The sequence below is a fragment of the Myotis myotis genome, unplaced genomic scaffold, assembly GCF_014108235.1.
Source record: "Myotis myotis isolate mMyoMyo1 unplaced genomic scaffold, mMyoMyo1.p scaffold_m19_p_8, whole genome shotgun sequence".
Lineage (NCBI taxonomy): Eukaryota > Metazoa > Chordata > Mammalia > Chiroptera > Vespertilionidae > Myotis > Myotis myotis.
Window position 1 is genome coordinate 57,462,259 of NW_023416390.1, and position 26,107 is coordinate 57,488,365.

The following is a 26,107-nucleotide window of genomic DNA, read 5'->3' on the forward strand; positions in this document are numbered from 1 at the left end:
GCCAAATGGAGAGGTGAAAAATAACAGTTTAAGGTAGCTTCGATTTGCATTTTTCTTATTTCGGTTGACATAGAATATCTTTTCATAAGTTGAATGCAATTTTTATTTCCTGTTCTGTTCCCTTTATGCTTGTGTCCTTTGTCTATTTTCCTATTGGGTTTTTAAGCTTTTTATTTTCCGTTCATGGGGGCTCCTACGTATTAACAAAATTAGTGCCAGGTCTTTTGTTCTTGTGATATATGACATTCATGTGGCATTTTGTATAAACATTATTTTGCTGTGCAGATTATTTAAAATTTTGTATCCTTAAGTTTACCAATTTATTAATTTAACAAGTATTTATTGGATACTGTCATGGCACTTGTTCTAGGCAGCAGGCTATACAGTAGTAAAGAAAACAGATCCCAATTCTTGCTCCTTGTAATTCCTTAACTAATAAAGAATTTAAAGATTTAAAAAAAAAAAAGATGTTCAACAAGGATTATAGAGATAAATATGTAATCAAACTTTTTGTGGCTTCAGGATTTTGAATCACAGTTAAAAGACCTTTTCCATTCCTACAGTTAAAAACCTACCTCATGGTTCCTTATAGTGTCATGTGTTTTGGGGGTGTGTTTATTTTTTAGTTTTAATTCTTTGATCCATCTGCATGTTAGGTATGAATGCAACTTAATTTTTCTCCAGGTGCTCTAATAATTAAGGGAAGGCTGAGCTGCTGTAACCAAGGGACTAAAATATGCTATGGTTCAAAGAACATGGATGTTGAGTTTTTCCTCATTTAACAGTCCCAGTGGGAGCAGAGCAGGTCAGCAAAATAGCCAATATTCCCAGGCCCCTTTAATTGTCACTGTAGTTATCTGCATGGTCATAGCTGGCTTGCTACCATATCTGGGTTCCCTCATTGCGAAGGACAGAGGAGAAAGTCCGGGTCAAGTGATCAGAAGTTGCGCACATCACTTCTATCGCTGTTGGTGAGAACTAAGTCATGTGGGCACTTCTGGCTGCCAGGGAGGGTGGGGCCTGCAGGCTCTGCTGGTCAGCGTGGGCCCAAGAAAAAAAACAAAGAGGGAATTTTAGTAGAAAATTAGCAGTCTGTCATTGACTAGTCAAACTGATTTTACTGAATAGTCCCAACAATTTTCTCCTTTGGTTTCTTTTTGAATTATAAATTCCCAAACACATTTTGGTCTATTTCTGGGAATCTCCATTTACTTTCATTGATCTCTATGCCTATGTGTGTACCAAGATCACACTTTTTTTTGTTTGTTTTTTTTTAATTATTGGCGCTCAATATGATTTTTTTTATTTTTGATGGGGTAGTTCCATTTTATAGAATTTTAATATTTATTTGTGTATGTGTGTTCAAAAAAATCATATTCATTTAAATAAACATATCTAGTCATCACTTCCTCCTCCTTAAAACCTGTTAATATTATTATTGGGATTGGGTGTAAAATGTGTAGATGTACTTTGTGAGAAAGGGCTCACATCTTTATGGTGCTAATTTTTCTTATTTGATGATAATGGTGCACAGTGTTTGGGAAAAATTATCTGGACTTTCCAGTCTTTCTATATCTTTGAGCCAGGAAACTTATATAATTGAAGTTGGTGAGAGGGAGGACCATTGTATCATATGATGTTGTGTTAAGTTTATTTTGACTTCTGATTATGACTGATGCCTATTTCTTTCTTAAAATTTAATAAACTTGGAACTTGAAAAAACAGCTTTTCTCTTTGAAAGTAAAAAAATTGATATTTCAGGAGTTTTTTACATAAACTTCTTTGTAACACAGATCTGTCAATTTTTTGCATTTGTTTATGATACGGAATACTGTTATTTCCTCATTGTGTGTGTGTGTATGTGTGCTAATCTGTACCTTTTTAAGACAACAGCTTCGTTCTCCTTTTCTATTTTTCTTGTAAAATAAAATGCACATACGGATATCCACACAAAGCATACATAACTTAGTGAAATTATAAAAGGGTGAACATTTTTGTGACCACCAGGCAGGTCAATAAACAGAATGCTAGCAGCCTCCTTAGTCCATTGGCATATTCCACGCCACTCATACCCCTCTCCCCCGGTTAGTAACCACTTTCCTGATTTCCATAGTAACTGCCTCCTGGCCTTTCTTTATGGTTTTATTTCCCACGTGCACATATCTAGCTACTGTAGCTTAGTCTTGCCCATCTTTTTATGTCTTTAAGTCTCTTAAACCTCAGATTCCTCTTCCACTCCTTTACTTTCCTTACAGTTTGTTGAAGAACCTAATCATTTGATCTCTGTGTTCCCACTGGCTGGATTCAATGATTGCAACCTCATAGTCCAATACATTTTTTAAGTTTTTATTTTATTGATTTCAGAGAGGAAGGGAGAGGTAGACAGAGATAGAAACAACAATGATGAGAGAATCATTGACTCGCTGCCTCCTGCACACCCTACACTGGCGATCAAATTCATAACCCAGCATGTGCCCTGAGAATCAAACCGTGACCTCCTGGTTCATAGGTGAACCATTGAGCCACACCGGCTGGGCCAATACCTTTTCTTTTAGTAGGAAATAGTATTTTTACATTACAGTTTGGGCTGGGTGTGTTTGCTGCTGGTAGATCATTGTTTCTAGGCCTTTTTAATGAGAGAGGATTTAAACACTTCCAATTCCAATTCAGTTGATAAGGCTCTCACTTACCCTTTTCTGTATTACATCTGTATCTCCTTAATTCACACAGAGTTCTGCTTCTCCGGAACAGCAGGGGATGATAGACTTCGAGTATGTCTTAGTTACTCATTTGCTTTCTTCCATGGGATACACACAGTATTCTCAACACTGCCACAGGGCTACCACACAATGCTAGTTATGATACCTGAAAAGCAATAAAAACAATTTCGCTCTGGTAGGCTATCCCATTGTCCCCACATTTATTTATTTTTTTTTTGGGGGGGGGAGGTGTATATGATTGTTGAAAATTGGGCAAATTAAAATGCTGATCAGCTTTTAGATGATATTTGGAAGAGGAATGCTTTTAATTTTGTTAGGTGACATGTTGATTTTATATTTATGTTTAGAAAAAAATCCTTATTTGTTAGAGACTTTGTGGGTGAGATGACGTGACATTTGGGATTCTTGTTAAAATACCCCAGGAGAAAATGGGCAGAATAGAGGAAATAAGATTACTCATTTTTGAAACTGGGTGGTAGGATGTTGTTTATTTTTGAAACTAGGAGGTCAAAAATAGGGTTTATTATACTTTTCTCTCTGTTTCTATGTAATGAAATATCTGGAATAAAAAATTTAAAAAATCTATTTTATAAACAGTAGGGAAAGATGGCAATAAGGAAGGAGTAGACAGGGAGGCAGGAAAATTATCCTGAATGGGTGATTCCATTCTTAACCTGCTTGTTTTGTCTTACCTTGGTGACCCTGAAGCTAAAAACCAGGTAACATCTTGAGTGAGAATAAGGTTTAAGGGGTGATTGGCCGAAGAGGAAACTGCCATCCAAGGACACTGAGAAGATCCAAACCCTAAAAGTAGACACCAGAGAGAGAGTGGGGCCTCTGAACCCCAGCCAGGGAAGAATGCGGGGTACGAAGGGGGTTATCGGCACTGCCATCCTGCAGAGCGGACGCGTGAGACCACCCTCGGCATTCCCAGCATCGCCTGAATTACTGAGGGGCTGTCATACTGGGGCATTTCTAGGCCTCATCTCAGGTCAATCGCATCAAATTTCTGGGCTTGAGGCTTGGGAATCAGTTCTGAGGAAGCTCCCGTGTAAATGTGAAAGATAAGGTAGCATCTACAGTGAGTCAGATACCTTAGCAAGAGGTGTTTCAGTGATGGAGAGGAGGAGTAGAGGGAGTCCATGAAGGGAGCTGTGTAGATTGCTCTTTCTAGCAAGTTTTCTGTGAAAGGATGAAGAGAGAGAGATGGGAGGACTTGGGGCTGAGGAGGTGGTGGTTGTTGAAATAGTTGTTGCTCATAATAATATAAGACAGATTTGCCTGTAAATGTGGAGAATGTGAATGGTCTCCATGTAGGAAGACTGAGTAGTCAGGCTAAGCATGAGCTTAAGTCCACTTCCTCCCAACCCCTACCAGAGAGATTATTTTGGGGGAAGAACTTGATGGCTCAGGGAGCTTGGAAACTGTCATCATGAATTAGATGTTCTTTTTATTTGTTATTATTTTGAATCCCATATTAAAAGAAGAAAGCCACCGAGTCTTTTCAATGCCTCTGCTTCTCCTGTCCTGACAGGGCCTCCGCGTTCCCTGCAGAGAAGGCAGGTGGGGTCTGGAGTGCTGACCTAGCCACTCTCCTTCATCAGTGCTCCCTGCTCCTCCTCACATTCTCTGTCTTCTCTTTGCGTTTCCTCTTCTTTATGTTACTCTCACAACTCTGAAAGGGTTGCCTGGTACGGGGTGGTGTGTTTCAGTTATTAGCTTTGGGACTATTGGAGGGATTCTCATGTTTTCATGATTTCATAATCCCCGAGTTGGAAGGTGGTGGAGAGAGGACTGAGGTGAGAATACTGCTCCTTTTGTTGTCCTCTGCCTCGGGGTCTTTGTTTAGTTTTAGTTTTTTAATTAATCCTCACTTGAGGATTTTTTTTTTTTTTTTTTTTTTTTTTTTTTTTGTGTGTATGGGATGTGGGGAGAGAGAGAGAGAGAGAGAGAGAGAAGAGAGAAGAGAGAGAAGCAGACATCAATGTGAGAATGTGAGAGAGACACATCAATTGGTTGCCTCCTGCATGCTCACCGACTGGGGTTGAACCTGCAACTGAGGTATGTGCCCTTGATGGGGAATTGAACCAACGACCCTTCAGTTCATGGGCCTGTGCTCTTAACTACTGAGCCAAACAAGCCAAGGCTACTTGTGTTTTTAATAACAGATCGAATTCATCAGTTCTACCCTCTAATATGTCTGCCTCTTGGGAGCATCATCTATTTCCTAAATTTTGTTTCTTTCTCCCCACTTAGTAGAGTGCATTTCTTTTCACTTTTACCTTGTCATTGTTATTTAGTGTTTGGGTTGGGGTGGGTGGTTTTAGGTGGGTGGTCACTTCGATGCTAGCTTGTTCAACTTTGCACTGGCCCTGTGGACATGGCCATTTTCTTTCTCACGATTGTATTTATACTTTCGATGGATATATTTAAATGAACAGCTGTGCGTTTGTTGAGTCATACCACAATTATCTGATTCTGCTTTAGCTGCTCAACTGGCAAAAACATATTTTAGGCTAAGTTGTGAGAGAATTCCATTAATCACATTCTAGATGGGGGAGGGGAGAGGAGAAAGACCACGGTGAGAAGTCAGTTTAAGAGTTCCTTCTTTAAAAGGAACTCTTACCATTTGCTACAGATAGATGGACCTGGAGAGCATTATGCTAAGTGAACTAAGCCAGTCAGAGAAAGATAAGTATCACATGATCTCACTCATATGTGGAATGTAATGAACAAAATAAACTGATGAACAAAATAGATCCAGAGACATAGAACCAGGAACAGACTATGGAATCTCAGAGGGAAGGTGGGGCAGGGAGCGGGGAGAGGGGAGGAGAGGGTCAGTGGGGAAAAAACAACAAAAAAAAACAAAGCAGACATCTGTAATACTTTCGACAATAAAGATAAATTTAAAAAAAGAAAAGTCTTTTTAAAGATTAATGTTAATTCATTATTCCATGATGTTAGAGTAGATTGATTTGGATGCTATTTAAGATGTCACGTGGAGCCCTGGCTGATTTGGCTCAGTGGATAGAGCGTTGGCCTGTGGACTGAAGGGTCCCGGGTTCGATTCTGGTCAAGGGCACATGCCTGGGTTTCAGGCTCGATCCCCAGTGTGGGGCATGCAGGAGGCAGCCAATCAATGATTCTCTTTCATCATTGATATTTCTCTCTCTCTCCTCTCTCTCTCTCTCTCTCTCTCTCTCTCTCTCTCTCTCTCTCTCTCTCTCTCCTTCCCTCCCTCCCTCTCTGAAATCAATAAAATATATTAAACTTTTTTTAAAAAAGGTGTCACCTGGAGAAGCCTTATAAAGGTGTAAATAACCATAAAGATTTAATGGTAGCTTGGTAGGCATAAATCCCTGGCATCGTTGCTAGTGCTGCTCTATTTAAATAGATAAAGGGTCTGTAAAAGAGTTCCTTTCTGTAAAGTCTAGTGTTCTTGACTCAGCATTCTTTGAATTCATCGGCTAAGTATTTTGTTTGAAGTCTCCTGAATACATAACATGTGATACAGAAGATGTTACAACTTTCTTTTTCTTCAAATGTATTAATTGCTAGTGGTAGCCTTGATTGAGTCTTTGGCTCCCATCAGCCAGTCTATTTTTCTCTTGACACTTCCTCGGGGTTCTTTCTGAGGGTTATTAATAGGCATGGAAGTATGGCTTTCCAAATAACGTCAATAACTGTTAGAAGACAGGGGGTGGGGAGATAATGTGTCAATTTCTGACTTGTAGGAGATATATTTTCAAGCTACAGAAGCTGTCTCAGAGGTCACTGGGGGTGGCTCTGGGCGGATCAGCTGGTGTCTGCAACTAGAGATCCAAGGAGTCCTTTCCAAATGGGATATTGTCCACCAGGGAGTTGTCTGCTCTGCCCGGAGTCTGCCAGCCGTCTTTTTGTTTGGCTGCTTCTCTTGGATGACACCCTTGAAAACCGAAATCCAAGTTACAGATGATATGTTTTAATTTATCTCAAATACCTGGTTGCTACTATATTAAATTGAGGAGATGGAGCAACCCCCTCTTCTCCCCCTCCCCCCCAAGGTAATTTCCTTGCCAAGCTGTACAAAATTCCTTAAACCTCACCTTCCTCTTTCTACCCAAACCAAAGTGTAGCATAGACTAAGAAGTTAAGACATATGCATTTTAATTTACATCGAGTGCCTAGTATGTGCCAGGCCTGGGTGTGGAGCCATGAGCAAGGCTGAGCTCTTACTTCCATGCTGCTTATATGTTGGTGCATGGAGGAAGGTGGTGGGGAAACACCATCAAAATCAACTGACAAACAACCCATTTCACACCGAGGTAAGTGCTATGAAGAATGCAGGGGCGAGGCTGGGGAGGTGGAGTGTGGATGGGAAGGACGGCCCTGGCGAGGCTGGTGCAGAAAGGGTGCTTTTCTCACCTCCACAGAAATATGCTCTAGTGTCTCCCATTTAAAAAAAATAAATAAAAGAGAGAGTGGGTTTGGGGGGAAGAGAGAGAGAGAAAAGGAGAGAAAAGAAATATACCTCCCTGGTGCTGATGTCCCTTTCACATTTATCACCCTTCAAATTATGATAGGTTAATCCTAGTAGCCTTAGAAGTGGGACAGTTGTGTCAGATGGTAGGTGCCTGAAACGCCATTTGTCTGATAATGGGAGGACTAGAAAAGTCTGCACTATTTGATAAAAGGGGAAAGTTGAGGCATAGTTAGAAAGGAGCTAGTGGGCTGAGACCGATTCTGAGGATTTTGGGAGGAAGTGGGATTTTAAATGGACTGTACAGTTACATGTCTAAGAGTTTTGTGTGTGTGTGTGGGGGGGGGCATGGGGGGGGGGGGATAGCAGGCTCCTTCCTACCAGTAGGTTAAAAAAATGGTTCCAGCCACAGTTGGAAAACTGGAGGGCAAGGAGTGAGCCCTGAGCTGCCGAGGAGAATATCACCAAACAGCTGGGAGATGATGGGGTCCTATCAGTTGAAACAAAGCAGGAGAGCCATGGCTATTTGATACAGAGGGAATGAAGTGGAAAACGAGGGACAGTTTCCATGTAGTCAAGCGTGTAGAAATAAAACCCGCCTTGAGATACCAGTAAGGCATGGAGTGGGTGACCAAAACATTGGAATCTCAGAAGCTTAGCGTAGTTAACATTAATATCTATGTATCTGGTAGTGTATAAAGTCACTTTCATTCTGTAGACAATTAAAGTAAATTTACTGGGGATTCAAGGTTTCTTACATGGTAGCCTAACTTAAATCGTTCACTTGCTTTCATTCAGTTAAGCCTGATCTCCCCCGAGCCCTTCACAGATAAAATCAGTCTTTCCCTCTCCTTTCCAAACCATGTCTTGTCACAGCTGGAATGTTTGCAGTGTAACTCTTTCAGTCAAAACCTTTTTTCCCCCTGAAATAATCTGTAATTAGTTCCTCTAACTATGGGATGAACCGATCCAGGGACTGGATTTCAGTTCTATAGGACTTGTCCAAGAAGCTATTTGTATTCATCTATCACCAAAGATCAAATTACATGCTAATATTCTGAAAGTAACACCCACCGGAACCCTCCAGCAGCAGTGAAGTCTATATAAAACCGAGCCCTGGCAACTTGCACATCACCAGTTCAGACAGAGTGTGGTGTTAAAAATATTTCACAGGTCATTTGTGAACTGGAGAAAAGACCCTGACTTAACTTATATGGTATGATGGCTTCGGTTTAGCCTTTCTTTGCAGCTATAACTGACAGCCCATGTCATTTTCACCCCTGTTAAGGCCCAGGTAGTGTGGAGCAAGCTGCCCTTGGTCGGTCGGTCTCTCTCTCTCTCTCTCTTTCTCTTTCTCCCCCTTTCTCTCTCTCTCTCTCTGCCTTTGAGCATAGAAGAGGCATAACTGTTCTCACATAATGGCTGATTTTTGTCCCACTTGGAGGTGGTTATTGTAAGTATACCTTCCCTCAAAGTTTCCTGTCTAGAATTTGTCTTACTGGATCTAACTTTGTTCTAAAATGTGCCTGACATACACTAATTTCTGTTTTTATTTTGAGATGTGAGTTATAAGAGAACTGAAATGTGGGGGTGGGGGGTGTGATATAGAAATGCTATATTGTCAAGGTGGTTTATTTTTTCTCCACACCAAGATCTTTTCAGAGTATATGAAATTAATTTTGAATTTAGAGAGATGGAAAGAGGTCATGATTGAAAAGTGACCCAAATAACCATGAATAAAGATTGTTTTCTAAGAAGAAAATCAAGGTGGTTAAAGTGAATGTGTTGAGGCATGGATAAAATGTTAAGGATGACAAAAGCAGACGAAAGCAGCTGAACTAGTGTCGTGAAGGTGTGAGAGTGGTGGTTGGTTAAGAGCTGAACTCTGATTATTCCTACCCACCCACTGAAAATTCTACCCCCTGAAAATTTTATAGATGTTCTATATGTGTAAAATGAGGTGAATGTGAATATTTATTTTAGAGCATTATGGGGAGAGATTGAATGATATGATACACATGATCCCTAAGCATAGTGCCTGGCTGGTTAGTTAGTGCTGCTATCTTTAGGGTGATAAGGATGTATTTTTGACAGATAACTAGGAGAAAGCAGAATTACTCTCATTTCTGCTTTGCCTCTATCATTGACATTTAAAAAGAATGAGGTTATGAGGTCCCCCCCCCCCCCCATCTCTTACTGAAGGTATAGCATAGACTGTATAAAGAGATATAAAGGAAAAATTGTCCTGGCAGAGTAGTGACAACCCCCACCAGTGGTGAGGGACTTCAGCTGGATAGTGTCATTCAAAGCATGGATGGGTGAATGTACAACCTGTCTTTGAAGATTCTTTCTAATTCGGAGAATGTTAGATGTTGAATTAAGAGTATCAAGAAAGTCCTTATCTGCCGAACCGGTTTGGCTCAGTGGATAGAGCGTCGGCCTGCGGACTGAGGGGTCCCGGGTTCGATTCCGGTCAAGGGCATGTACCTTGGTTGCGGGCACATCCCCAGTGGGGGGCGTGCAGGAGGCAGCTGATTGATCTCTCTCATCGATGTTTCTAACTCTCTATCCCTCTCCCTTCTTCTCTGTAAAAAATCAATAAAATATATTTAAAAAAAAAAAAAAGAAAGTCCTTATCATATGAGTAGGTACAAGTAAGTAAATTATATCTTGAACCAATGGACAAACCAAATGAGTTTAGGTTACCAGCCCTGACAAATGAATATTTGGTAGAATTTTATGAAGGGGAAAAAATCATAGGGTTCATCTTACAACTTTCTCTTCATCTACAATATTATGGATAACAAATTGTATGCTGTTCATAAGTATAGGTTTTAGAAATAGCCTTTATTTTTTGCCGTAGATAGATTATTAATTAGATTGCTTAATACGAGTACTAAAAGTTGACAATAAAAGTACATTTACACTCTGGATTACTTTGTGACCAATATCAAAATGCTTTGTGATTTTTTTGTGGGGGTAATGTATTGGAGTGTATCTGTGGTTTTATCCAGCTGTAAAATTGTGATGAGCAAAAGAAGTGCCAAACTTGGTCTCAAGCCCACACATGTTAAAAATTGAGCTAAACACTAGCTCCTTAACTGGATATCAGTCTGATCTATAAATGGAGTTTGAAAAGTACCATGGGATTTGGAAAGCAGTTCTGTTCTGCCCTGGTGATATGCCTGTTTTTAGTAGAATTATCATGGGAATACACTATTTCCCTAGATCAGTGATGGCGAACCTATGACACGCATGTCAAAGGTGACACACGAACTCATTTTTTGGTTGATTTTTCTTTTTTAAATGGCATTTAAATATATAAAATAAATATCAAAAATATAAGTGTTTTACTATGGTTGCAAATATCAAAAAATTTCTATATGTGACACGGCACCAGAGTTAAGTTAGGGTTTTTCAAAATGCTGACAAGCCGAGCTCAAAAGGTTCGCCATCACTGCCCTAGATTGTAGTCCTGAACATTGAAAGAGATGGTACTGACCTAAAGGGGGTAGCTTAGTTGAGTCAGAAGGTCCTTATGTCTGAAGTATCAAGATCAGTTACTAGGGATATAGGGCCTTATCCAAGAGCAGAAAGGAGATTTATATACTGCAGGCAAAAATTCATGCTCTGAACCTTTCAGATAATATTCTGTAGTCCCCAGTAAGTAGCCTATGATTTTTCAGTTAGGGATTTTGGCCTTAGAACATTACATAAGGATTTGGTTGAACCTAAACAAGATGAGCAGTTGAGTATTTCCTTATGACAAGTTTATGTCTCATTTAAAAAATATTTAGTTGTGTACATAAAATATTCCTATATTTAAAAAAAATCTAATGTCTTATTTCTTGACCATAGATTTTGTTGACTTCCTTGATGTTAATTGGGAGGCTAATGAGATTTTTAAACCTGTGGAACAGTAGCATTTTTCTCAGGTAGTGGGTAAATGCTCAGCCTAAAATGTACCGTGTGGTTATCTGTATGGTAGAAGAACTGATCAAATAAAGAATAAGATGATGGTTCTCAAAGTGTGGTCCAAGTGGAGCTCCCATGACTTCCTCAGGGGTTCCGTGAGATCCTCCTTCTTCCAGTGACATGTTCAAGGCTGGATTCACTATATGTACTTCAACCGATACATGTTATAGCAGATTGAATGTAGAATCATATACGAGAGTCCAGTTGTTTTCTATTAAGCCAAACATTATTGAAATTTGCAAAAATGCAAAACAGTGCTACTTTTTTCAGTATATTTATTTCTTTATTGTTTGGGGGGGGTATAGTTGTTTTTTTAATTTATAAAATATAAGCTAGTATGCTTATTATTTTAAGAGAAATACAATATTTTAAAAATTCTCTTTTGCTTTCTAATAGAGTAAATGTTGATAGACATAGCCCACAGAGATAAGCTCCTTATGGGCCTCAATATTTTTCAAGAGTATAAAAAGATTCTGAGACCAAAACGTTTGTAAACCACTGGAGTAGGGCATCTCTGAACTGTGGAATTATTACCACTCTCTTTTTCCACTACCAGCACTTCTTTTTTTGCCAACCCACATTTTTTACTTTAACATTTTCTTTTTTTACTTTTAAAGACAGTATTATCTTTTTAGTATATTTTAAAATCAGAAATAGATCCTTGGGGCTTAAAGTTGGGATGGTAGCATATTGATATTTCTTAATAATTAAAATATGATGAGGACATTTATTCCAGAATATTCTTTCTACATTCTTTCCCCCTTTTCCCGTCTGTATTTAATAGCGGAATGAACTGAGCAGCACAGACACTCCAAACATAGCAAAATGGCAACCAGGCAATGATGATGATATTTCTTCCCCAGAGATTTCTGGCAGATTTTGAGTTTTCTGTCTATAAACAATAGATTATCTTGGGGAATGAATTTCTAACTCTTTTTTTTCTGTTTTATACTTATGAGCCTAAATTAATATTTTAGTTTTGCTTGTACAATTATGATCTGTTAAGGGATATTTTGAGGCATGGGCTTTTCTTGGCTTTGTCCCAGGAAAAAATGCCAATAGTGATTGTCTTTTAGATTTTTTTAATAGTGAAAGGATTCTTGATTTTGAAATTTGAAGCTTGTTAACTTCTAACTTTTACTATTAACTGAACAAATTTTACAGATTAATGTTAGAGAGATGGTAAATGTCTTAATCCCACCATTTCTTTGCAGGTGTATATGTGCCTATGCGTAGGAAAGGGCTGGAAGAGATTGCTGTGTCTTTAGAATTTAAATTTAAATTGAACTCATTAATTTAGAGGAAATTCAGATTCAACAAGTATTAAATGTGCACCTCCTTGGCTCTGTTAGCAATGAGCAAAATAGACTATAGATTTTGCTACCATCATGATTACAGTCTAGCCAAAACCGGTTTGGCTCAGTGGATAGAGCATCGGTCTGTGGACTGAAAGGTCCCAGGTTCGATTCCGGTCAAGGGCATGTACCTTGGTTGCGGGCACATCCCCAGTAGGAGATGTGCAGGAGGCAGCTGGTCGATGTTTCTCTCTCATCGATGTTTCTAACTCTCTATCTCTCTCCCTTCCTCTCTGTAAAAAATATCAATAAAATATATTAAAAAAAAAAAAAAAAGAAAGAAAGATTACAGTCTAGTGAGGCAAGCAGATATCCAAAAGCACACGGGTATGAATAAGTAATTATTAATTATGATAAATGCAGTGGGTGAAAGTTAACAGTGGTACATGAGAGTGTAAAGAGGGCATCTGAGTGTAGGCAAGCTTCTGGAAGGAAGTGAATTTAAGGTGAGACTTGAGGGATGAGTAGGAATTTGCCAGGTTGGATCCTGAAAGAAGGGCCCAAGCACAGGAGTGTCTTGTACACAAAGGTCCCGAGATAGGCAGGAAGCTGGCTGCAGTGCCTGGGAAAATGGGGTGGTGAGGGGCCAGTTGTGAGAACTAAGGGTAAGGGGCCTTGAAGGCAATGAATATAGAGAGGTGAGGAGAAGGCTTGCTAGGGCTTACCCGGATATTACCGAGGTTTGATGCTGGCCTACCTCCAGTCTTCTTGGGTTTTCTCCTCTTTCTTTATAACTCTTTTCTCTAGGCTCTCTGCATCCTAGCCTGGTGTGTGTGTGTGTGTACTTCTCAATATATCTTAAGTCCTGAGGACACACCTTGCTTGCCCTGGCCATAGGGTCTCTATGGAAACTGACAAGCTGTATCTATTTCCTTAAATGCTACCTGTCTCCAACACAGGGTGTACCCACCCCAATTCTCTCTCTCTTTAACCTCTCTTTCTCTCTCACACACACACCCAGGCTTATCCTTTTTCTAGTCTGGTTTTTATTTGGATATAACCTTCCCAGGGAAGTTCCTCCATCCTTCAGGAAGTCTCAAGTTGTTTTGTTAGCGCTCATGTTTAACCATGGTTTTTTGTGTTGTTTTTTTTTTACATTTAATCCAGTATTTAATTATACAATCTTTTGGATGATTATTTGATTACCAACATAGAGAGTAAGCTTAGTGATAGTAAGAACCATGCTTATATCTTTACTAGAAGGCCTGGTGCATCTGTGACCAGTGGGGTCCCTCAGCCTGGCCTGCGCCCTCTTGCAATCCAGGACCCTTGGGGGGATGTCGTTCTGCTGGGTTACGCTCCGCTCTCACTCATGCTGGCCCCTCTGCTCCTGCTGCCGCCACCACCACTCGGTAGCACGCTGCCATGGAGGCTGGAGAGGCTTGTGCGGCTGCAGCTGCGCTCGCCAGCTGTGAGCCTGGTGTCTGGTGCCCCTCAGTCAGCTGAGTGGCGCTCCCGCTGTGGGAGTGCACTGACCACCAGGGGGCAGCTCCTGCATTGAGCGTCTGCTCCCTGGTGGTCAGTGCATTTCATAGTGACAAGTGAAACGGTTGTTTGGTTGCTTAGGCTTTTATATATATAGATTACTCTAAGTTTCTAAAGTCTAGTAAACAGTAGTCTCTCATTAGTTGTGGAAGGAAGGAAGGAAGGAAAAAAAGCAGGAAGGAAAGGAGGGCTGGAATTCATAGATAAAACTAAGATAGTCCAATAGTTTTAAAAAGGTTTTGATAACATGTCCCATTGGTTAAAAAGTGTTTTGAGCAGGCACCCTCAATATGTATGTTGGTTATAAGTTTTATGTAAAATAAAAACTATTATAAAACATACATAAGATAGAAATTTTAAAAAGATTAAAGATGAAATATTTAAGGGACTGCTAATGGTGATGACACCTTATTAATGAAAATCTCAGATCACTCAGGGTAATGCTTATTGTTTATGATACTGGATGTAAATCAGTTTTTAAGTATTTTTTTTATTTTGAAGTTGGGCATTCTCTTTTTCTTAAAAAATACGTTTTTATTGATTTTAGAGAGGGGAAGGGAGAGGGACAGAGGATAGAAACATCAATGATGAGAGAGAATCATTGATCAGCTGCCTCCTGCATGCTCCCCACCGGAGATTGAGCCCACAGCCTGGGCATGTGCCCTGACCCGGAATCTAACCATGACCTGCTGATTCATGGGTCAATGCTCAATCATTGAGCCACACTAGCCAGGAGGGGAGACAACTTTATGTCAGATTCAACTGAATGTTAACTGCTTTGTTCTAGTAATGTGATTAATGGAAAAACTACTTGGATGAGAGAAATCAGCTTCACATTTTCTTACTCTTCTCTACCATATTAATTAATACCATATTTAATCTGTAGTTTCTTTAATGTTTTTAGAACCCTTCCCATTGGAGGAGGGCTCATTTCATTATAACTAGCCAATTCAACCTGTAATTCTACTTAAATGGAACCTTAAAAGGATAGTACGGGGGTGTAGTCTCCACACTTTCACATTATGTCTCCCACTCTTTCTGAAAGATACCTCTTATACTAGACTGTCAACAGGAATTGTGACAGAGACCAAATAAAGGCCCAAGTTATTTATGGCTCTATTAGATAAACACATTTAATATAAGATAATATTTTTAAAATTTATTGACTGATTGTAGAGAGAGAGACACTGATTTGTTGTTCCACTTATTTATATATTCATTGGTTGATTCTTGTATGTGTCCTGACCGGGTATCGAACCCGCAACCTTGGTGTATTGGGACAACACTCTAACCAACTGATCTACCCGGCCAGGGCTGTAAGGTAAAAATTTTTGAACGTTAATTCCACAAGTCAGTGAGTTGTCTTACATGACCATTGGATACATGTACCCTTTTGGAGACAAGTGGTCTTGTGCTGGAGACAGACATAAACAATGAATTCATTCCAAGTGGTGTTAGACCACTGGGGGGTTAAAATCTGCTGACAGAGAGCTGTTCCACCAAGTGTTTGCCTTTTGAGCTAGATTATGAATGCAGGAGGAGGCAGTTGGGTAGGAGAGGGGTGGAGGAGAAGACTCAGGGCATTTGAGGCAGACGGAACCAACACAGTGTTCATGTTCATGATATGGTGTTGGAGGAATCTGGTTGTGAGGGCCAAGATGAGGTAGTTTGTATGTCACAAATAAGGGCTCACTATAGACAAGATCTACGTGAGCATGGGAATAATAACAGCAGTAAAAGGGGCTCACTCAAATTTCATGTTCTTTTAGTATAAAAGGAAGGTACACAAACACATCTCCTTTTCTCCCCTTCCTCATCTTGTTAATAGAGAAGGGAGAGGTTGAAATACAATTATGAACAAATTGGAATGAAGGCTGGTAACAGAGGATGGAGATGTGGGGAATGAACAATCAGACTACCAACCTCAGAATGTGATCTTCAGAAGATGAGTCAGGAATCCACTCTAAACTGCTTACATAGCAACAGGCTTTTGCTCTTTGCTTTGAAGCTGTAAGAGTGAGATAGCACACTAACCTATTTATTAAAGAACTTTACCCATTTTCTTCTTCTTCTTCCCCTTCCTCCTCCTCCTCCTCCTCCTCCTCCTCCTCCTCCTCCTCCTTCTCCTTCTTCTCCTCCTTCTCCTTCTCCTTCTCCTTCTCCTTCTCCTTCTCCTTCTCCTTCTCCTTCTCCTTCTCCTTCTCCTTTCCAGAAAATCACAACTAGACAAAGGTTTAATTTTTAAAAATTATTTCTTGTAATAAAGAACTCATATAACCAAACGGTCATCCTATTCCTGAAGCTTTTCAAGTTTATTCAAATGGAAAAGTTCTCTTTTGTAGTCTTTTACCCCATAACATTGATCTTTTGCCAATGTAGTTTCAGAGCAGTATCAACTTGAAATTTTTATCAGGTATCTTATTTTCTCTCAGTTATAGTTTTACATATTGCACATTTACATGATTTCTTCCTGTCTTGGTTATGTCTGTCCTCTGTTAAATTTGAGGTTGATAAAGGAAAGCATTGTTTTGCCATAGATGAGGGATATGTTGTAGGTTTGCTTTTTTCCCCTTGGGGCAGTATGAAGAGCAAGGAGAAGTAAGGCTCAAACACAGTAATTTGGCTTGAATGATTCAGTCACTTAATCTTTATCATATTGTAAGAGCAGTCTATTCATGCTTCTCAGAGGTTTTAATTTAATGCCAATTCTGCATTCAATAGGGTAAGATAAAATTCAAATCTAAGATCCTTTGGGAATGCCTAGCTTTATATAGCTGAGAACTTTTCCTGCCCCTGTTGAGTTCTTTGTAAGAGGGTAGACTCAGAGAAAATCACCTTAGAGTGGCCACCAGCAGGAGGTACATCTGATTAACTTCTTAAGATGATTTGTTTAGATCTATGTAAAGGGTATGTGTTTAAATATACTAAGAAAAAAGGCAACATATGTGAGGGGGATTTGTAAGAAAGGCCTTGAATGGCAGTTTGAAAATGGTATGCTTAATTTAACTTGTCATCCTGCAGTTAAATTTTTTGTCTTACTTATATCTCTCTTTTTCCTCCACAGTTGTACAATGGTAGATGGAGTGATGATTCTTCCTGTGCTAATGATGATGGCTTTCCCTTCCCCAAGTATGGAAGGTAAGAGGCTCACAGCTGTTTGGGTAGCTCAAAGTGTACAGTCGTGTGCCACATGATGACGTTTCGGTCAAGGACAGATAAACATATGCAATGGTGGTTCTATAAGATTATAATGGAGATGAAAGATTCGTATCACCTGGTGACATCATAGCCACCGAAAGGTCATAGTACAACACATTACTCACATGTTTGTGGAGATGCTGGTGTAAACAATCCTGCACTGTCAGTCGTAAAAAAGTTAGCACATACAATTATGTACGGTACATGGTACTTGATAATGATAATAAATGACACTCTGTTACTGGTTTATGAATTTACTATACTTTTTATCATTATTGTAGAGTGTACTCTTTCTACTTATTAAAAAAAGTTTGCTGTAAAACCATATACCTTGTCTTTACCACATCTTTTCATTGCATCATTTTCTCTTTCACTTGACTTAACCTCGTATTGTTTTTTACAGTAACACGCTGTACAGGCGGGTAGCCTGGGAGCAATCGGCTATACCACGTAGCCGAGTTGTGTAGTAGGCTATGCCATCTATGTGTGTGTGTGCATGCACTCGATGATATTGGCACAATGATGAACTCACTTAAGGATGCGTTTCTCAGAACAAACCCCCATCTGTAAGTGGTGCATGAATGTTCTGTGTATGGTTTGGCTTACTCCAAACAAGTTGTTTGTTCTTAATCCTATCAGATTTAGCACTCCTCTCCTCCCTCCCTTTATTATTTCTTTTTAAAGCTGTTTTTTAGGTTCAGAGCAAAATTGAAAGGAATGAACAGAGATTTCTCATACCCCTACACCTCCACATGCATAGCCTCTCCCATTATTAATATCCTCCATTAAAGTGGTACATTTGTTATAATTGATGAACCTATATTGATACATTATAATCACCCAAAGTCCATAGTCTACATTAGGGTTCACTCTTCATGGTGCACATTCTATGGGTTTGGACAGATGTATAACGACATGTATCCATCATTATAGTATCATACACACTATTTCACTGCTCTAAAAATTTTATGTGCTCCACCTGTTCCTCCCTTTCCCCTGCTACCCTTAAGCACTAGCCACCACTGATCTTTTCAGCCTCCATAGTTTTGCCTTTTCTAGAATGACGTATTGTTGGAATCATGCAGTGTATCGTCTTTTCAGATTGACTTCTTTAACTTACTGATAGGCATTTAATGTTCCTCCACATATTTTCATGGCTTCTTTTTTTTTTTTTTTTAAGCACTGAATAATATTCCATTGTCCGGATGTACCAGTTTATTCATTGACCTATTAAAGAAACATCTCGGTTACTTCCAGGTTTTGGCAGTTACGAATAAAGTTGCTATGAATATTGGTAGGTGGATTTTTGTGTGGGATTAGTTTTCAGCTCCTTTGGGTAAACACCAAGGATTATGATTGCGACATTGTGTGGTAGAGTAGGTTTAGTTTTGTAAGAAATTACAACCTGTCTTCCAAAGTAGTAGTGCCATTATGCATCCCTACCAGCAATGAATGAGAGTTCTTGCTGCTCCACTTCCGGCCACTATTTGGCATGGTCAGCGTTCTGGATTTTGGCCATTCAAATAGGAGTTGGTTTAATTTTCATTTCCCTGATGACATATGGTGTGGAGCATCTTTTCATGTGCTTATTTGTCATCTGTGTATCTTTTTTGATGATGTATCTGTTGAAGTCTTTGGCTCATTTTTTAAATCAGGTTGGTTGTTTCTTTATTTTTGAGTTTTTATATATTTTGGAAAACAGTCCTTTATGAGATGTGCCTTTTGCATATATTTTCTCTCAGTCTTTTGCTTCTCTTCTCATTCTCTTGATATTGTCTTTCACGGAACAAAGTTTTTAATTGTAATGAAATGTCTACCTTAATTATTTTTTCATGGATCGTGCCTCTAAAAAGTTATTGCCATGCCCAAGGTCATCTAGGTTTTCTCTTGTTACCCAATAATATTACATTATGCAAGATTACATAATGTGGGTTACATTAAATTTCTGTTGGACATTGTGTTGTAAATAATTTGGGTGTCTACTAGTATAGTGTAGGTTCCGGTGCTAAGCAATGCTGTTAAAAACATCTTACTAATATTGCAGTGATTTTAATTAGTGCCAAGAGGGTATGAAATAAAGATCCTGCATGGCAAGTTTAAAGGAATTAGAGGTGTTTTAACCAGAAGAGAGGTTGGGTCCTAGGTTGAAGGGATTAAGAAGAAGAAATGGGATGGAAAGATTTGATGGGTTAACAGTAGTTCTCAGCTCAATTATATGACCTTCCCAGGGACATTTGACAATGTCTGGAGATATGACAGCCAAGTTTCTAGAAATTTTCCTTCTCTTTTTAATTGCTAAACACTGATCACTACAATAAAAACTAAAGAATGTCGTGGAATGAAGTTCCTCCAAATTCTATGCCTTTAGTTCTGTGTGATATCAAGAAGTTCCTTTGGATTTCATTTGATTTCATGGATGTGGCATGGTCAAAAGAAAAAGAATGTGGAAGAGAAATTGAGGTGGGAATGTAGTATGAATAGAGAAGAAGTAGTGAAGGAATGAGGAAAAGAGAAGGGGAAAGGGCATTTATGGATCAATATTATCGACCACAACATTGGTTTCTTTTTCTTGCTTTTAGCTCTTAAGTTGCCCAAAGAATCTAGCAAATGTCTTTTTAATGCCACAGTAACAATCCTATATAATAAAAGCCTAATATGCTAAGTGTCCGACTGTTCGTTCAACCATTCGACCAGTCACTATGACGCGCACTGTCCACCATGGGGCAGATGCTCCGACCGGTAGGTTAGCTTGCTGCTGGGGTCTGGCCGATGGGGACTGAGCGAGACGGGGTGGACATGCCCTGGAGACCTCCCGTGGTCCCTCCCTGACCGGCCAATCTTTCCTGCTGTCCCTCCCTGGCCTCTAAAATATTTCTTCTAATTAATTTCCTTTCCATGTGCACCAATCCATGCACCAGGACTCTCGTATACAATGACACGAGTTAGTCTGGCTGAAATGGAAACAGATTACCACCAAGGTTTTGCCATTTTATCTACCACCACCTCTAGGATGTTTACAAACAAGGAAAAGAACACACATTCTTTAGTTGCAGTAGCTTTTTATTTTATTTTTTTTAAAACAGAATATCCAGTGAGTGCTACAACCGAGAGGGCTCTGATCATAATTGCAGTTGCCTTAGTCCTGTCTTCGCTCCATAACTCAACTTGTTAACTGTCAAACACATAGTCTATGAAAAGACTCTTTGTTTTTGTATATTTACTAGGAATTTTTTTAAAGCCACTGAGAACCCCTAATTGTAATACACTCTAATATACTCAACATTAGCCATAAAGCAAATCTTAAGTACAAAATACTTAACCAAAAGAGGTAAATAATAGGGCAGATACAGAAAATCTTTATACAAGCCCCATTGTCTAGTGAAGAGCTTTAGACTACCAAGTTTAAAAGGAAGCAGAACTATGTTTGATATTTACAGAGCAGCTATGATGGTCCTTATTAACTGTGCTTCATTGAAGCTGATGGCATTCTTGGGGAATAAGTAAGAAACTCATAGAGATTTTGTTCTAATATACTTTGTGTGGTAGTTACTCTTCGTTGCCTTTTAAAACAACAACAACAAGCTTTTTCTCCTTTGTCTCCCAGTGACTCCCAAATGTCTCTTAAATACTGGCTAGAAATAGTTTTATCTCTTCAAATAATAGGCCCCAAACAGTGATTTTGGTAGAATTTGGCTAGTATCAGTGTACTTTAGAACATTTCTCACATTCTATGCAATCCTAAATGCTCTGGGGCCATAAAGACCAAATAAGTTTGGAAAATACTCTTTACTATAACTGCCCCTCTGATGACTAGAAGTAATATTTAGGGAGTGGTTAATATGTGTTAAATGTTGGACTAACTTCTTTGTATGCATTATTTCCCATAATCCTCATGATGACCCTAATGAGGTAGGTTTTGAGCGATGTGCTTTTGAATTGGTTAAAACTCTTGCTTAAGGCTAGAGCCAATGAAAGGTCTGATATACTTTGAGGAATAGTGTGTAGGAGTTTCAACCATTATCAGCCTTCTTCAGAATTTTGCATTTTTCAGGTACCTTAAATTAGCTACACCCACATTCACGTTGTATCTGGTGCATGCTAGAATCCAGTGTAATCCAGTCTGCTGGAAAGGTTGAGATGACATCTTGTAATAGCAAACGGTGAGGCTGCTTCACCTGAGTTTGTGTTTTTCGTCTTGTCTCTCATACCACTATTCATTTTTCATGCTCATTATATATACAACTCTAGCTGCAGGAAGAGTTTTATTTGCTCTCACAGAGAAGAGCACTTGAGGCCTAATTACCCATATAGCCTTCCTTTCCCTTCCCATTAATAAGACTAATCATGCTCTAACACCGCTATTATGCCTCCAGCGAGAAGTCCATCTTTGTTCCAGCACCTCCACGTTTGGCTTTCCCGTTGTCCCTGTGAGCATTTGCAGGTGGTGACCACAACACAAGTGCTTCAAATGCAATATTGCTTCGTCAGAAATATTTCAGAGCTAAGATGACCCACATTTTATTAAATTTGTGAGCCGTCGTTAGATTTTATTACACTAAAGGAGCCTGGACTTTGCGGAATTTTGAGCAAGAGATTTTGGCCTAAATAATTTTCAGTGCTGACTTGAAAATTGGTTAATTTTTACAGATTTTAGTATTTCCAAAGCTATCACCACTCAGACTTTCCAGCCCAATTACCCAAGGAGGGGAGGACGGGGATAACTTCAATGGACTTTTTGTTAGGGACCATAAAGGTACCCCTCTTTGCCACTGGTCGAGGAAGAATATAATGAGCCTTTCTTTGAATTTCTCATGATTGAGGATTCTGAAAGTTCTTGAAGGGGTGAGTGAATGTAAGAAAAATGTGTCAGTATTAAATTTGTTGCTCTCATTTCTCATTGCTATAATTTATCCCTTTTATTCAGAACAAAATCTTTTTCATTGACTCATCATCAAATGAGACTTTTTGGGGGGAGATAATTGAGATGTACTGAGCTATTTGCCACTACTAGGACCTAAAATGTAAATATCTAATGAAGCTGTACTATTTAAAGATACTTCTTTATTGTCACATTTTCTTATCTAATAGAATGATGGTGTATTATTTGATGCAAGGTGAGTTGTGACAAAGCTTCCTTTTAGCTTTCCTTCCTGGGAAATGTTTGTTTCTTCTGTGGGTAGTTAAACTAAAGCCACATCCAGTTTTCTCCCCCCAGTGGACCTTAGAAAATGTTCATATTCAATGCAGATTTATGTAAGAGGAAGTAGCAGTGGGGTGTGGGTAGGACTCTAAAAATTTAATCAAGTCAAGTATTGAATAGAAGGGAAGACAAATCCAGGACCCTAGCTCATTAAATGATTTCTTTATAGTCAACAGTGAGTGGGCAGTGCAATAGCTTCTAAGCTTTTTCCTTTATAAAGTTTGGCATCAAGAGCGAAAGGAAGGATGCCATTTTCTCTCTATGGAAAAGCTAGCACAGCAGGAGATTTGTAGTCATACATTCAACTGTGGTACTGTGATTTATAATCATTCAGATGACCAGAATATATTTCTCAGGTATATTTGGTCTTCATATTCAGAACCGAAACCCCTTAGAATTTCCTAAGTGATGAGAGCAAGAATGGCATTTCTTGTTATGTTAATGAGATAACTTTTGGATCCCACCCACCTAAGGGGTAGGTGCCAACCATGTGGTTAGACTATTGGAACTTTTGGTCTCACTCCCTGATTTCTGGGGAAGGAAGAGGGAAATTGAGGTTGAATCAATTGCCAATGGTCAGTGACTTAGTCAATCATAATTATGTAATGCAGCCTCCATAAAAACCTAAAAAGGACAGTTTGTCAGTTCCTTTTTGGAAACTTTCTATGTTGGGGAACTAGATTGTTTCTGTGTGTCACCCTGGTGGGCCCTCAACTTCAGGCAGGTAGAAGCTCCTTGGTTTGGGACCTTACCCTATGTATATTTTCATCTGGCTATTGACTCATATCTTTTAATATTCTTTGTAGTAAATCGGTAATCTAGTGAGTATATGGGTTTTCCTGAGTTCTGTGAGCTATTCTAGCAAATTAATTGAACCCAGGGAGGGGGTGGTGGGAATCTCTGATTGAGACTGGCTTCTGAAGTGGAAAGTGGTCTTGTGGGACAGAGCTCTTCACCTGTGGAATCTGATTCTGTCTCCGGATAGATAGTGCCAGGATTGAATTCTCAGATACTTTGCTGGTGTTTGAGAATTGCTTGTTGATGTGAGGCAATTCTCCCTTCCCTTCCCTTCCCTTCCCTTCCCTTCCCTTCCCTTCCCTTCCCTTCCCTTCCCTTCCCTTCCCTTCCCTTCCCTTCCCTTCCCTTCCCTCCCCTCCCCCCCCCCCCCCCCCCCCCCCCCCCCCCCCCCCCCCCCCCCCCCCCCCCCCCCCCCCCTCCCCCCCTCCCCTCCTCTTCCTCTCTCTCTCTCTCTCTCTCTCTCTCTCTCTCTCTCTCTCTCTCTCTCACACACACACACACACACACACACACACACACACACACACACAAATTGGGTCCAGGAACTTTTAAGCAACTTTAACTTTTAAAAAGAAATAAACAGCAAAAGGAATAAACAGCAAGGAAAATAAAAGATATTGAAAATTAATTTCTAGCTTTCAAAACACTGCTAACTGTCCTCCAAAACTTGCCTCTGCTGCCTGCATGACCTCAGGCAAGCTTCCACAGATAATGATTATGTGAAATAGTCATAATTACTCAGATCGCATGTCAGTTCCAAAATAGTGTGAGACACAGGGCAGGGTGGCTTTCAAACTCTTCACAGTGACTCACAGTAGGAAGCATTTTAGAGTTAGATCCAGTGCATCTACATTTAGAAACATCTTAGAGTAGGACCCGCACACGCATGAAACAAAAATTTCATGAAACAAGTAATCACTTGCTAAGTTTAAGGTCCTCTCCTATTACTTCTCTTTTTTGTTCTATTCCATTTTATTTCATTTAAAAAGAAGGAAGAAACCTTGTCTTGAACCACTAGATCGGATTTCACTACCCACAAATGGGTCGTTACCCATAGTTTTAAAAAGATTACTCCAGTCTCCTCCCAAGAACTCACTGCCCAGAAGTCCCCACTCCCTGCAGGTGAGGGTTCTGACAGCTCACTGGTATATTTTCTGAGACAGCTGGCCTAGGACCTTTTATTTTTTCATAACTTCCTGTGGCCTGACAATCCTCTCTCTTGAAGCTGGGGATTTGACGGGAAGAGGGAAGTTTACCTTTGTGCCTTCTCAGCCTTGGTCATAACACCGCAGCAGCTGCTGGCTGTTCTAATCGGCTGAATCTGAGCTCTGCAGAGCGGTGTTTCGCAGATCCATGGTAATGCTGCTTCTAATTCTTTGTTATGGGTTAGAGCAGAGCATGGACTTTCCTAGGATCTGTGCATGTGGGGGATGTGGGAAGGAGAGAAGGAATAGGAGGAAGAACACGGAAGTCCTCTTGGGAATGGGGTGGTGAAATTCACCTTAAAAAAACCACACACACACAACACAACTCCATATTTTTTATTCAAATGGTGATTTGGAGTATGAAATGGGCTCTTTTATTTATTTTTTTGCTGACCTTGTTTTACTTCCTGAATTCTGGTACCTACACTAAGTCTGTTTGAATGAAAAAAAAAAAATCCAATTTATTCAGGAAAGTTATAAATTAAAAAACAGGGAAAAATGCCCACAATCCAGTGTAGAAGTTGACTTATTGATGAAGACCACACAGATGCCATATAGAGTTACACGGCCGTGGCTTCTCTTTATTTTTCCTATCATGTCCTCGTTCATGTGCTTCATAATGTCAGATTTGCAGAGGATTAGGGTAAATTTTTGATGGTTAAATGGTGTTGCTACTCAAAGAGTGTCTTCTGAAGGGAGGGCTCTTGGTCATGCATAAGAATCAGGCCCTTTTCAGGAGAGACAAAGTCAAACACATGAGCTATTGTCTTCTTTACTGTGTCTCTCTGTGTATGTGTTACTCCACCCCTCAGGGTCTGTTACCGCTGTGGCCTGCGGAGACAGGACAGGGTGGTTGTGAGGAGACATGGGGAATACATGCCAAGTGAGCCCCGGAGTATAAGAGGCTGGGACTTTGTGGTGTCCATTGCTTTATTCCCAATATCTAAGACAGTGCCTGGCATGTAGTTGGTGTGCAGTGAATATTTGACAGACAAATGAATAAATGATGTTGGCTATGATAATTATTATTGTAACATAAAAAAAGATAATATTATGAGACAGGATCTGATCTGGGCTGAGGAGTTAAGAGAGTACATCCTTTCAAAGCATTTATTCTGAATTTGGGGGCAGAGACTCAGTTAAAAGACAATCTTACATTTTTAAAAAAAATTTTATTAAACTTATTGGGGTGACATAGGATTATATAGGTTTTAAGTATACAATTCTATAATATGTCATCTGTCTACTGCACTGTGTGCCCACCACCCAAAGTCAAGTCTCTTTTAATCACCACATATTTGACCCTCTTTACCCTCTTCTACCATGTTTTTCAAGATTTTCAGGTAGGTACCCAGAAGAGGCATTGCTGGGCCATATGGTAGCTCTCTTAGTTTTTTGGAGGAACCTCCATGCTAATTTTCCGTAGTGGTTGTATTAATTTCCATTCCCACCAACAGTGCATGAGGTTCCTTTTTCTTCACTACCTCTCCCACACTTGTTATTTCTTAAGACAGTTTGTTTTAATTGATAAATCAGCATGAGTACACTGGCAGGCACTGGTGATGTCAGCATAACTAGAAGTGGTTCCTGATGACAAGGAGTCACAGTCTTGTTGGATAAGGCAAAGGTCACAGGACGGCACAAGGAACATCGGCAGAAAGGGCCTCCATATCACACTGGGCTGGGCTGGGGACACCAGCCCAGGGAGA

The 26,107-nt window shown here is 39.7% G+C and overlaps 1 protein-coding gene across 10 annotated transcripts in view; it reads left to right on the forward strand.

The window, feature by feature from the left end:
- ACVR1 (activin A receptor type 1) overlaps window positions 1-26,107 on the forward strand; it is a 129,465-nt gene that overhangs the window by 57,305 nt on the left and 46,053 nt on the right. For 7 of the 10 annotated variants that reach the window (XM_036319155.1, XM_036319147.1, XM_036319148.1 and 4 more), the window contains 2 exons: window positions 15,310-15,318; window positions 17,062-17,135. In XM_036319155.1, coding sequence (XP_036175048.1) covers window positions 15,310-15,318; window positions 17,062-17,135 — 83 coding nt within the window. Of the gene's footprint in view, window positions 1-15,309; window positions 15,319-17,061; window positions 17,136-17,598; window positions 17,762-26,107 lie in introns of those variants that run through there. The other 3 variants (XM_036319151.1, XM_036319153.1, XM_036319152.1) reach the window with 2 other exon arrangements.